At 42.4% G+C, this 12,466-nt stretch overlaps 1 protein-coding gene and 1 long non-coding RNA gene across 6 annotated transcripts; one reads left to right on the forward strand and one right to left on the reverse strand.

Annotated features, from left to right (window-relative positions):
- Positions 1 to 5,158: 5,158 nt before the first annotated feature.
- LOC109747093 (uncharacterized) lies at positions 5,159 to 12,298 on the reverse strand. 4 transcript variants are annotated; one of them, XR_005761490.2, is made up of 5 exons: positions 12,045 to 12,295; positions 7,034 to 7,199; positions 6,348 to 6,435; positions 5,992 to 6,256; positions 5,159 to 5,566 (listed from the first exon to the last, which is right to left on the reverse strand). It is a non-coding gene; the product is annotated as an uncharacterized lncRNA (long non-coding RNA). The 4 variants fall into 4 exon arrangements; XR_002228974.4 differs by having other exon boundaries at positions 5,992 to 6,435; positions 12,045 to 12,298; XR_006665959.1 differs by lacking the exon at positions 7,034 to 7,199 and having other exon boundaries at positions 12,045 to 12,275.
- Positions 7,473 to 12,236, forward strand: LOC109747092 (receptor kinase-like protein Xa21). 2 transcript variants are annotated; one of them, XM_020306178.3, is made up of 3 exons: positions 7,504 to 10,552; positions 10,965 to 11,407; positions 11,952 to 12,236. In XM_020306178.3, exons 1-2 carry the CDS (start codon positions 7,519 to 7,521, stop codon positions 11,384 to 11,386), a joined length of 3,456 nt encoding a protein of 1,151 aa, XP_020161767.1. In that variant the 5' UTR covers positions 7,504 to 7,518; the 3' UTR covers positions 11,387 to 11,407; positions 11,952 to 12,236. The 2 variants fall into 2 exon arrangements, with proteins under 2 accessions (XP_073360392.1, XP_020161767.1); XM_073504291.1 differs by lacking the exon at positions 11,952 to 12,236 and having other exon boundaries at positions 7,473 to 10,552; positions 10,965 to 11,411.
- Positions 12,299 to 12,466: the final 168 nt, after the last annotated feature.

Raw genomic sequence — 12,466 nt, forward strand, 5'->3', positions numbered from 1 at the left:
CTTCCCATATATAAATGTTCACCTCCGGAACTCCTCGTGACGTCCGGGATCTCATCCGGGACTCCGAACAACCTTCGATAAGCACATACAATTTCCCATAACAACTCTAGCGTCACCGAACCTTAAGTGTGTAGACCCTACGGGTTCGGGAACCATGCAGACATGACCGAGACACCTCTCCGGCCAATAACCAATAGCGGGATCTGGATACCCATATTGGCTCCCACATGTTCCACGATGATCTCATCGGCTGAACCACGATGTCGGGGATTCAATCAATCCCGTATGCAATTCAATTTGTCCATCGGTATGTTAATTGCCCGAGATTTGATCGTCGGTATCCCCATACCTCATTCAATCTCATTACCGGCAAGTATCTTTACTCGTTCCGTAACGCATGATCCCGTGAATAACTCCTTAGTCACATTGAGCTCATTATGATGATGCGTTATCGAGTGGGCCCAAAGATACCTCTCTGTCATACGGAGTGACAAATCCCAGTCTCGATTCGTGCCAACCCAACAGACACTTTCGGAGATACCTGTAGTGCACCTTTATAGTCACCCAGTTACGTTGTGACGTTTGATACACCCAAAGCATTCCTATGGCATCCAGGAGTTGCACAATCTCATGGTCTAAGGAAATGGTACTTGACATTAGAAAAGCTCTAGCAAACGAACTACACGATCTTGTGCTATGCTTAGGATTGGGTCTTGTCCATCACATCATTCTCCTAATGATGTGATCCCGTTATCAACGACATCCAATGTCCATGGTCAGGAAACCACAACCATCTATTGATCAACGAGCTAGTCAACTAGAGGCTCACTAAGGACATGTTGTGGTCTATGTATTCACACATGTATTACGGTTTTCGGTTAATACAATTATAGCATGAACAATAGACAATTATCATGAACAAGGAAATATAATAATAACCATTTTATTATTGCCTCTAGGGCATATTTCCAACACAACGGAACCTGGATGCTCATATTGGCTCCTACATATTCTACTAAGATCTTTATCGGTCGAACCATTATGACAACATACGTTATTCCCTTTGTCATCGGTATGTTACTTGCCCGAGATTCGATCGTCGATATCTTCATACCTAGTTCAATCTCGTTACCGGCAAGTCTCTTTACTCGTTCCGTAATACATCATCCCGCAACTAACTCATTAGTCACTTTGCTTGCAAGGCTTCTTATGATGTGCATTACCGAGAGGGCCCAGAGATACCTCTCCGATACTCGGAGTGAGAAATCCTAATCTCGATCTATGCCAACCCAACAAACACCTTCGGAGATACCTGTAGAGCATCTTTATAATCACCCAATTACGTTGTGACGTTTGATAGCGTATCATATGGTGTTATTTTAGTATGAACTCTAGGTCTGTTTGTGAAACTTATGGGGATGACTCAATAGATTGATCGAAAAGGATAACATTTAGGTGGTTTGCTACCTACAACAATTTCATCTAATGTTCTCCACTATTCATAAGAACTTTGGAGTGATTCTTTGTCGCACGTTGAGGGGTAATTATATGATTCAGTTATGTTAGCACTGTTGACAGATTGCACTAGTGAAAGTTTGAACCCTAGGTCTTGTGTCCGAGCATTGCAGAAACGTTTGTGCCCACTTTTACTACTTGTTACCTTGCTGTTTTTATTATTTTGGATTACAAAAACCTATATCTACTATCCATACTACACTTGTATCACCATCTCTTCGCCGAACTAGTGCACCTGTATAATTTACCATTGTATTGGGTGCGTTGGGGACACAAGAGATTTCTTGTATTTGATTGTACGGTTGTTTAAGGGAGACCATCTTCATCCTACACCTCCTACAGATTGATAAACCGTAGGTCATCCACTTGAGAGAAATGTGTTGCTGCCCTACAAAACTCTGCGCTTGGAGGCCCAACAGAGCCTACAAGAATAGAAGTTGCGTAGTAGACATCAAGAATTTGGGCAACCTAGATTCTAGGCCTGAATTCGGGCGAGCATCCGACCAGAGCTACTGATATCAACCAAAGGCACCTCTGGAGGGATGACCAAATTTCATGTGGATAAGTTTATCTTAAGGAGCTTTCCCTTGGAAGTTTTGGTGGCACTTTTGGAGGGAACTTAGGAGGTCTTCAGGGCATGTCAAGGGACTAGGGATCAACTCTGAGATCATCATTTGCCCCCTCTTTGTAATACAGCTTTCTTAAGACTCAATCAAAGGGAAAGCATGCATAATTTAAATGTGTAGTCTTTCTTACCTCTCTTAGAATAGGAGGAGGTCATCATCGACCTTTACTTTCAACCTTTAGGACTAATACATGTCCATGTACTTTGTAATCATGGTTAGTCCTCTAACCGTGTGTCATTTACACTAAAACCCACATAGGGAATTAGATATCCTTTCATATGCCCTCTGGTATAAGCTTTTCAGAAAGCCCAAAAGGCCTTGGATTTCTGGGTACCTTAACGTTGCAAATGGATATTTCCAAGCATGGTGCTACTAAACCACCCAATTACTGACACACATGCAATAAGAAACCCAGAACTCGTAGGATATCAACAGTATTGCTAGCCGAGGAGCCATCAAGTAGAGAGGTGGATCTAGACTCGGACCTATAGAGGTTCACCACAGGATGTAGAATTCTTTGAATGTTTTTTAGACCATTACATGAAAAGGGTTATGCTATTTGATTAACTATTAGGTAATTGTTTTTCATAGGACCGCACGTCCATCCTCTGAGGCCGATACGGCCTCGCCCATGCCTATTAGGTAATTGCACAGGACCGCATGTCCATCCTCCGAGGCCTATACGGCTCGCCCATGCCTCTAACTAATCCACATCTTATACACCATACTTATATACAAAATGGCCTTGATCTATAGTACATCTAACAGATTTATTGATACATTGATTTTGAGAACATGTTAATATTACTATTATTTGGAATCTAAATACTTAGTACTAGGTACGATGATCAGGATCAAGCTTTATCAGTCCTCCTACCTCTCGCATTGCATGTGTTCATCCCAAACATCAAACAAAATCACTGCACAACAAAATTGTTGATGATATTTTTTTTACCTAACCATGCACACTTGACTTCAATGCATTTCTACTACATGTATCCGAATATAATTTTTGTCGTGTAGTGCATTGGGTATATTTATCCTACTAAAACAAAAAATCACTAAAATAATATTTGGCTAGCTCATGTCAAAACAATGACAATACAATACTAGTATGTGATCGTCCAATACATATTATTGCAATAAAATATATGCATGGTAATATAGAAGGATAAAGCATATTATATAGTTTTTAGTATGCACCATATATCAAGACTAGAAGTGTTTCTCAAAAAGTAAAACTAGAAGTGTTAAATATTAAGGTTTGTTCCAAGCCGATTAAAAGAAGCATTCAACCTTGGTGCTCTTGGCTAGAGGGCAGCAAGTGGGATGGTGAATTTAATTGGGGTGTCAAGTGTTGGTCACTTGAAGGGTCATTAGGGTGTAATAGAGTTGGATAGTATGATGAAGAAATTCCTTTGATTCCAGTTTCTACAAAGTTTTGTCATAAGGTAGTGAAGACCACCAATGAGTGCCAAATTGATCGGGAGTAATGAGTAGTTGTGTCATACATTGACGAACGCATATAGCATACATGTGACTTCGGTGGATAATTAGTTGGTGCCGGAGAACACTCGCTAATGTTTGAAGGAGGCCGGGTTCGGTTGTACATCAATGACTTCTCTAGATTCGGTGACATCGGTGTTCTTGGTGGGTATGTCGGTGATGTTGATATTTCTAGAAAGTAAGCCGGTGATGTTGGCGAATATGTCTCTTGAGGTGAAGGTGGCTCCTGCAATCCTGGTAAGTACACCGATGAAAACGGCAAAATTTCTTTAGCTGGACTTGGTGGATCTTGTGAGTAATCTGGCGATGTTGGCAGATATGGCACATAACATGGAGAATATGGTGGGCTTAGTACTAGTGTTGGTTGCTCCAATATTGTCTTTTTAGGTGAAGGTGCATCCTGCATCAATTTGGGTTAGTATGCCGATGAAATTGATATAAATTCTTCAGGTGGATGTGGTGGTTCTAGTGAGTAATCAGGCGATGTTTACAAATTTGGCATGAAAGATGGATCGTGAGAGATGGATAATATTGTGACTTTGTGAGCTTGGTGGTGGTGTCGGTTGCTTTTTCCATCCATGATGATTCTGGGGTTTTTCCTGGGAGGGGAATCTTCTTACCGACATGGATTTATTGGAAGCAATATGCTTATGTAGATCTAGATTTGATGTTGAATTCCTCCCTTCCTTTCTCTATGGATGAAGATTTGAGTTGTGAGCTAGTAGTATTTTAGGATGCTAGATGGGAAGGTGGAGAAACAATGGAAACTGTGATTGGGATTTAGCGAAAGAGGTGAGCTAGAGGAAGGTGAATCATGCCTTATCAATAGGGACGACGTGGAGCCATCATGTTGAAATGTGGCAAGTGAGATGCGTGGCGGCGGTGGAGTGGTTCAAGATGGGTTGCGGCGGATGGTCTCTAGGGTTATAGTTTAGAGAAGGGTTACTGAGGAATATATAGTTGGGCCTGTGAACGAGAAACCATTAGGATCTATATCCAAGGGATATGTTTGGCCCACTCTAGTAGTTTCTAGCCCATACACCTTTAGGGTAACAAAGGCCAGCAAAAATGAATGGCATTATGTATGACACATGTGACATCTTCTTTGCCTTGGAAGCTTGGACACAAGGGCTGGTTCGGAGTGTGTGTGTGTGGGGGGGGGGGGGGGGGGGGGGGGGGGTATCCCCCCTACAAGTGAGGTGTGACGATCATGGTGGACATCCCATTCACTAAATCGGGTGTCTCGGGAGGGTGGATGCACAAGAGAGCTCTAGAGTGCCCATTTGTACTGCCCTAAATAAATGTATAATTAGGGGTGGAGACAAATTGTATAGTTTAGATATGAAAAATGGATAAGCAAGCCTACAATCCTTCAGTGTTAACTTCTAAATTGTATGGTTTGCCAATTTCACAGAACCCACTCGATGCGGCATAATGTAATACTCCACTCCTTCTCCCATGTTGATGTAAATAGCTCCCAAGCCGAGAGAAAAGGGAAAAAAGAAGAAGAATATGCACTCCACACTGCAACACAGGTCTTCATTTCACCTCAACATATATTCTGTGTTTGACCTTGCCACACGCATCTCATGTTTAACCTCGACATACAACTTGAATAATGTCACAGATCGATGGCATCTGAATTACACTGCTTTAGACCCATAGATACTATTGATCAGATGTGTGTATTCACTATTCAAGCCATATATCCATACTTAAAACAACATCAGTTATAAGAACTAAGGTTGTGGTTATCAAACATTCAAACTACATGCTTAACGAACAAGAGGGCGGTCGAACCCTCGACCGAACTGGGAACAAACATATTACAGTTTGAAACTTGCACAAGACAAGGTCGGAGATCCGAAGCAGAACAAGAACTTATCCGTGAAACACGGGAGGTGACCCAATTGGATTCCCTGCAATCACAAGCATCCAATAAACAACTGTTAACTTCACTACTAATCGTATGATAAAAGCTTCACTTAACTAAGATGATCACATAAGAAGTAACAACAATTAGCATTAACTTGTATTGCTATGTAAACAAAAGTAAAGTTTTTCCACTTTAATTAACTGGTTGCATCCTGTACTACTTGTTAGCGTTTGCTCTCAAACTGTAACCCAACAGGCAAGCCAGCTTGACTTGTGAATAATAACTCTTTTTAGTTGGTTTGCGTAAGGTGTCCGTGAGGACGTGACATTCAAACAGCTCCACTAACAATTAGTTCAACAGTATAGCAGTTCAATATAGTGCCGTTAATTCGGTGTAAAAAATCAGTTGTGGATGACAAAGACCAAACGTTGAAAAATTGAGTAAGAAAGCAAAAACATATGTGCTCACCGCTGCCACTTTTAGGGCCACCGTCGGGGACTGGAGCAGCAGCACCGGTACCACCACCACCACTGGAAGGGCCAGGGGTGGGGGTGCCTTGAGCAGCAACACCGGTTGGAAAGCCAGGGTCAGGGGTGCTTTGAGCAGCAGGAGAGGCCGAGAGCGGAGAGCCAACTAGTGGTTTCGTCGCCATTGCTGCCAATCCCAAAGCTCGCTCTTTTTACCGCTTCAGGAATCAGGAGCAGTTGGCTTGATGAGGCACAAGTCGAGAATGCTAGGCACCAAATGTGTGCATATATAATGTGTATCATCCCATGGAGGGTGGCATGAGCGTCATCATTGAGCAGTTGAAGTCAGAAACTTACAATAGTCCAAGTGGCTAGACGGAGCGATCAACTTGTGTACCATCACGGCTCCTTCCTCGATATAAGCCAATAAGGCATGTGCGACAAGCTGTGCTTGTATCAAGTATCAACATCACAGAAAATTAAAATTAGACATCTTTATCTTTGTTTCTAGAATGTGCAAAAGAAATGTGTATCTATTGCATAAAGTATCACTATCTAGCTACAAGACGACACTTCAAACTTGCCAAGATCAATGAACTGTGGCAGCCAAACCAACCACCACAACTGAAACAGAAAGCGACCACTCATATAAACAAGTGGTTTTGCATCATACTCCCTCCGTCCCAAAATAAGTGTCGGAAGCTTAGTATAACTTTGTACTACTAACTTCAGTATAAAGTTGATTATTTTGGGATGGAGGGAGTAGTAAATTAAGCTAGTTTGGTGAAGTTCGCCACAATCAAATTATTTACAACTGGAACTTAATATGGTTAGTACCATGCGACCGTCTGTGAGTAGCACATTTGCGCACAGTGCTCCTACAAATGTTGGAAAATTCTCGTGAGTGCAGAATAAAGACGGTGCCATTTTGTCTGTTATTCTGTTACTAGTAAACACCCAGGCAAAAAGATTGCAGTCTACTCTACTGATATTTAAATGGTAAATCCTAAAGATAGGTTCTGCCTGAGAATTGTTCGCCATACCTTTTCAAAAAAGTTTGTATTGGATTTATCCCTTTCCCGTTCGAGTTTGACTTAGCCATTTCCGGCGGCTTGGGCTTATAAAATAATTCTTTGACTAATATAATCGAGAAACACGTGGCATGAAAACAACTTTCAATCTGCCAGTACTGACTTCTGAGTCCCTAACCTGCCAAGATCAATAGTGAATCAATAAATCAGTACTGTACATTCAAAAGCACTTGGTAGAGATATATAAAGAGCATCCTATGGCAATGCACACGCATGTCTCAACCAACTTGCCAACTTGTTCTTTTTTTGGAAAAGGAACTTGCCAACTTGTTGCCATTTTGACTGTTGACTCAGAAGTACATCCCCCCTCCCCCCCCCCCCCCCCACCCCCACCCACCCCCTCCCCCAGCCACATACAGAAAGCGGTGTGATGCGCATAAATCCAAATTAATCAAGCTAAAACACACACATGAAGCAATTTTCATCTAGCTACTCACATGGAACCATCTTTCCCTACACTGCTTCTTTCTCTATCGACCTTTTTGGTGGCCTTCTTCTTCCCCTGCACGCACTCCCTCGATGCCGCAGCTCCATCTTGGAACAACTCTGACGCCGACCTACAGACGCTCCTCTGCCTCAAGTCTGGCCTTGCCAGCAACCGCACCACTGGAGCGCTGGCAACATGGCGACACGACTCCCAGAGCTTCTGCCAATGGCGTGGTGTGACATGCAGCACCGTGCAGAGCGCAGCGCCTCGTGTTGTCGCGCTAGACCTCATGTCGCTGAACCTTACCGGTCAGATTCCTCCTTGCATTGGAAACCTCAGTTTCTTGACCAGGATAAACATGCCAGACAATAAGATCAGTGGCAGCATTCCCCCGGAGATAGGCCGCCTGGCACAACTCAGACAACTCAACCTCAGCATCAACTCCATAGGCGGCGTGATCCCGAATGCACTGTCAATGTGTTCCCGCCTGGAGATCATAAGCCTGTCAAGCAACCTCCTGGAAGGTGAGATCCCTTCAGATCTTGCTCAAAGTCCATCCCTGGAGCAGCTTGTTCTTAGTGATAACTTTCTTCAGGGGCACATCCCACCCGGGTTTGCCTTGCTTCGGAACCTTTCTATATTATCCTTTGCTACGAACAAACTTTCAGGCCCCATTCCTCAGTTCCTAGGAGGCAACTCACGTCTTACCAAGCTTGCTCTCAACAACAATGCGTTCACAGGAGAAATTCCACGCTTCCTAGCGAATTCCTCCTCGCTTGCTTACCTCAACCTTGCATCAAACAAGCTCCATGGAGAGATCCCTCCCGCACTATTCAATAGCTCATTGCTTTACACCTTAAATCTCTCTTACAATGGTTTTTCCGGGTCAATCCCATCCTTCTCTCATGCATCCTCGCCCTTGAAATATCTTAGCTTCACTAGCAATAACCTTTCAGGGAGCATACCTAGCTCATTAGGGAACTTTTCCTCCCTATCGTTCCTCTTGCTTGCTCTGAACAACTTGCAAGAGACCATTCCAGAGAGCTTAGGTAGCCTTGCAGGTTTGCAAGTATTAGACATGACATATAACAACTTGTCAGGCACAGTTCCTCCAACCATATATGCAATCCCATCTCTAACTTATCTTGGCCTTGGAGCCAACCAGCTATCTGGGAGAATACCAACATCCATTGGCCATACACTTCCAAGAATTCAGATGTTGGTAATGCAAGGTAACCAGTTTGATGGCCCAGTACCTGCTTCTTTGGCAAATGCCTCTGACCTAAAATACCTTGGCCTCCGCAATAACGCATTCGGTGGTGTCATTCCTTCTCTGGGGTCTTTGACAAACTTGGTCACTCTAGATCTGGGTGACAATCTGCTTGAAGCTGGTGACTGGACTTTCTTGTCCTCACTAACAAGTTGCACCCAGTTGCAAATGTTATACTTGGATAGGAATAATCTTCAAGGAGAGTTACCTACTTCCATTGGCAATCTTCCGAAAAACTTACAGTGGTTGCTTCTGAATGATAACCAAATAACTGGTTTCATACATCCAGATATAGGAAATCTCAGCAGTCTCACTCTTATTCATATGGAGAGAAATTTCCTCTCAGGGAATATTCCTGCTACACTTGGAAATATTCAGACTCTGTTTGTCCTGAATTTAGCAGAAAACATTTTTTCTGGAGAAGTCCCACGATCAATTGGAAACCTTGAGAAGCTAAGTGAACTTTATCTGGAGAAGAACATATTAAGTGGGTCGATACCTGCCAGTTTAGCAGGATGCAGAAGCCTGACTAGACTAAACCTTTCTTGTAATACCTTTCATGGAAGCATCCCTCCAAAACTGTTTTCTATTTCCTCACTTTCTGAAGGCTTAGACTTATCATATAACCAACTAACCGGACTGATACCATCAGAAGTTAGCAGCTTAAATAATCTTGAGCTCCTTAATCTCTCCAACAACCAGCTATCTGGAAAAATTCCCAACAGTCTCGGCCAGTGCCTTCACTTGGAATCGCTTCGTTTGGATACAAATTATCTTCAAGGTGGCATTCCTGGATCTTTTATGAACCTGCGAGGCGTTGTTGAGATGGATCTGTCGCAGAACAGCTTGTCTGGTGAAATTCCAAGCTTCTTCGAGTCATTCAGCTCTTTGCAGCTTCTGAATCTGTCCTTCAATAACTTTCAAGGGCCAGTACCTACAACTGGTGTGTTTGGCAATTCAAGTCTGGTGCTCATCCAAGGAAACAAAAATCTGTGCACAAATTCTCAAATGCTGCAACTACAACCTTGTATTAAGTCCACATTCAAAAGAAAAAGGAGTTCATATGTTCTAATGGTGGTGGTTCCTATTGTTACCATTGTTCTAGTCTCACTCATATGTGCCATAGCCATTGTACACAGAAAGCGGGAACCAACTAAACAACCAATCAACCAGCATTCCGAGGGGTGGAAAAGATTTTCATATCATGATCTATACAAGGCAACAGGTGGTTTCTCTTCTATTAACCTGGTTGGAGAGGGAGGGTGTGGATCTGTCTATACAGGTACATTTTTGGCTGAACCACGCATAGCTGCAGTCAAGGTGTTCAGGCTTGATCAAGATGGAGCATCAAAAAGTTTCATTGCTGAGTGTGAGGCCCTGAAAAACACACGCCATCGAAATCTCGTAAGAGTGATAAGCATGTGTTCTACATTTGATCCATCAGGAAATGAGTTCAAAGCTCTAGTTCTTGAACACATGTCAAATGGTAGCCTAGAAAGTTGGCTTCATCCAGTACCAGAAAATCATGGCTCAAAAAGGCCACTGAATCTTGGGTTAAGGATAAGAATTGCAACAGACATAGCTGCTGCCTTGGACTATCTCCATAACAGATGCATGCCTCCTTTGATCCATTGTGATCTAAAGCCAAGCAATGTCCTTTTGGACGATGACATGTGTGCTCGTGTTGGTGACTTTGGATTATCAAAGTTTCTTTATGACCATCCATCCAAAAGCTTGATAGGGGCAAGAGGATCAATTGGATACATTGCACCAGGTGAGTAGACATTTCATTCTTTTATTGTCAATATATTCAAATTAAGTTGTACTTCCTTGAAAAATCATGTTTACCCCCTGCCCTTTATTTCCAAAAGGAAATCATGTTTACCTTTACCAAGAAAAAAATGATGTACTGGAGCACCAGAATTATGTAGACCTAAACTAAGTATCCACTATAATGTGCTTTCAATGAAGAAACAAATACAGTCATTTTCAAACTAATATTACATATACTCCCTCCGTCCGGAAATACTTGTCATCAAAATGAATAAAAAAGGATGTATCTAGAACTAATATACATCTAGATACATCACCTTTTATTCATTTTGATGACAAGTATTTCCTGACGGAGGGAGTAATTGATTAAGCAGCTGAAAGGATTTTACTGGACATATTTGCAAATTTTGCAGAGTATGGCATGGGTAGCAAAATGTCTACTGAGGGGGATGTCTACAGCTATGGAATTATTCTGATAGAAATGGTGATGGGAAAGAACCCAACAGATGAGATGTTTAAGGATGGACATAGTCTCCACAAGTTTGTGGAACTGGCATTTCCCCACAAGATTGGTGATATTCTAGAGCCCAGTCTCATTCCACAATACCAGGGCGAACACACAAGTAAATCTTCAGGCCATGGGACACATGTAATGGTTGGCATGCAAGAATGTACAATGCAACTGGTGAAACTAGGTCTAAAATGCTCTGTGGATTCACCAAAAGACCGACCAACTATGCAAGAAGTTTATACTGAAGTCATGTCAATCAAAGAAACATTTTTAGGACTACATGAGCGAACAAATGAAATATCTGTAATTCGTTTGTTCGAATAAAATCCAACGAAATTTTCATCTGTAAGTACATTCAGCAGTTTTACTCTAATTTGTATGTTTACACTGCTTGTGGGACCTGTGGCTTTGAGTTCAAGGGAAATGTCAGGAAGAAAATAAACTAACTATTTCATACAGTACTTTATATAAAAATGTGCAAAAGTCAGTTACCACGGCATACTCTGAAAAAATTGGGTTAAAAGCAACACTTGCCTAAAAAGCACTATATTCTTGATGTTTATTCATTTGCTTTCTTCGCTGTTGACCTTCACGATATTTGAGTGAAGAACTTTACACAGTAACCTCTACTATTAGTGAAACTGTAACTAGCATGAAGATATGTTTTGATAGCATGACTGATGAATATCAAGTTTACCTGACACACTGACGGTCTAACAGAGTAGAATGAAATTTTCGACATAGTACATTCGGGGAGTAACATGCTAGCATCCGACATTTCTAACAGAATTATCAAAATATGAACCCCTGTTTGTACAGACACATGCAACAAAATTTCGAGAAATCCCAGTAGTTTCCTCTAGTGCTGACGCGGTTAGACGGATTGCAGGAGAATCAGAGGAAACTGCGCGATCGATTTGGAAGCAACCGCTCTTTCCCCCCAACGAATTTTACGGAAGCGAAGAAGATCGTATGCTCAGACCTGCTCTCTCTTTGACGCGGAACGCCGACACAGGATACAGTCGTTGCTTGTCCTCGCCGTGGGCGAACTTGGCTGGCGGTGCCGGTGGCACGATCTGCCAGCTTGAACCCTAGACGGCGGCAGCGGTGGCCTCCGCAAGCTCCTGCCGCTGCCTCTGGGTCTTAAAGCTGCCTCTTCACCTTGCCGCCCCGAAGGAAAAATTTGGGGGAGAGACTCTCAGAACGGAACGAAGATGACGAACGAACGGCGCAATGGGCGCAGCGCACAAAAAACTCAAATGATGTTACACCTGTGACACGAAGCACTTCTGCCCTGCATTTTTTACAATTCAAAGTTGTCATCTAAAATAAAAAACTAATTTTCTATTTATTTATTTTTTGCGAGATCAAAAGGGTTTTATTTCATTATGGTAGCGCTACAAT

Source organism: Aegilops tauschii, chromosome 7, assembly GCF_002575655.3.
Source record: "Aegilops tauschii subsp. strangulata cultivar AL8/78 chromosome 7, Aet v6.0, whole genome shotgun sequence".
Classification (NCBI taxonomy): Eukaryota; Viridiplantae; Streptophyta; class Magnoliopsida; order Poales; family Poaceae; genus Aegilops; species Aegilops tauschii.

What these genes read in the sequence shown, in the direction of transcription:
- LOC109747092 (XM_073504291.1), top strand. Translation starts at nt 7,519, where the DNA reads ATGGAACCATCTTTCCCTACACTGCTTCTTTCTCTATCGACCTTTTTG. An exon ending in AATTGGATACATTGCACCAG is followed by an intron (nt 10,553 to 10,964) that starts GTGAGTAGACAT and finishes CAAATTTTGCAG; the next exon opens with AGTATGGCATGGGTAGCAAA.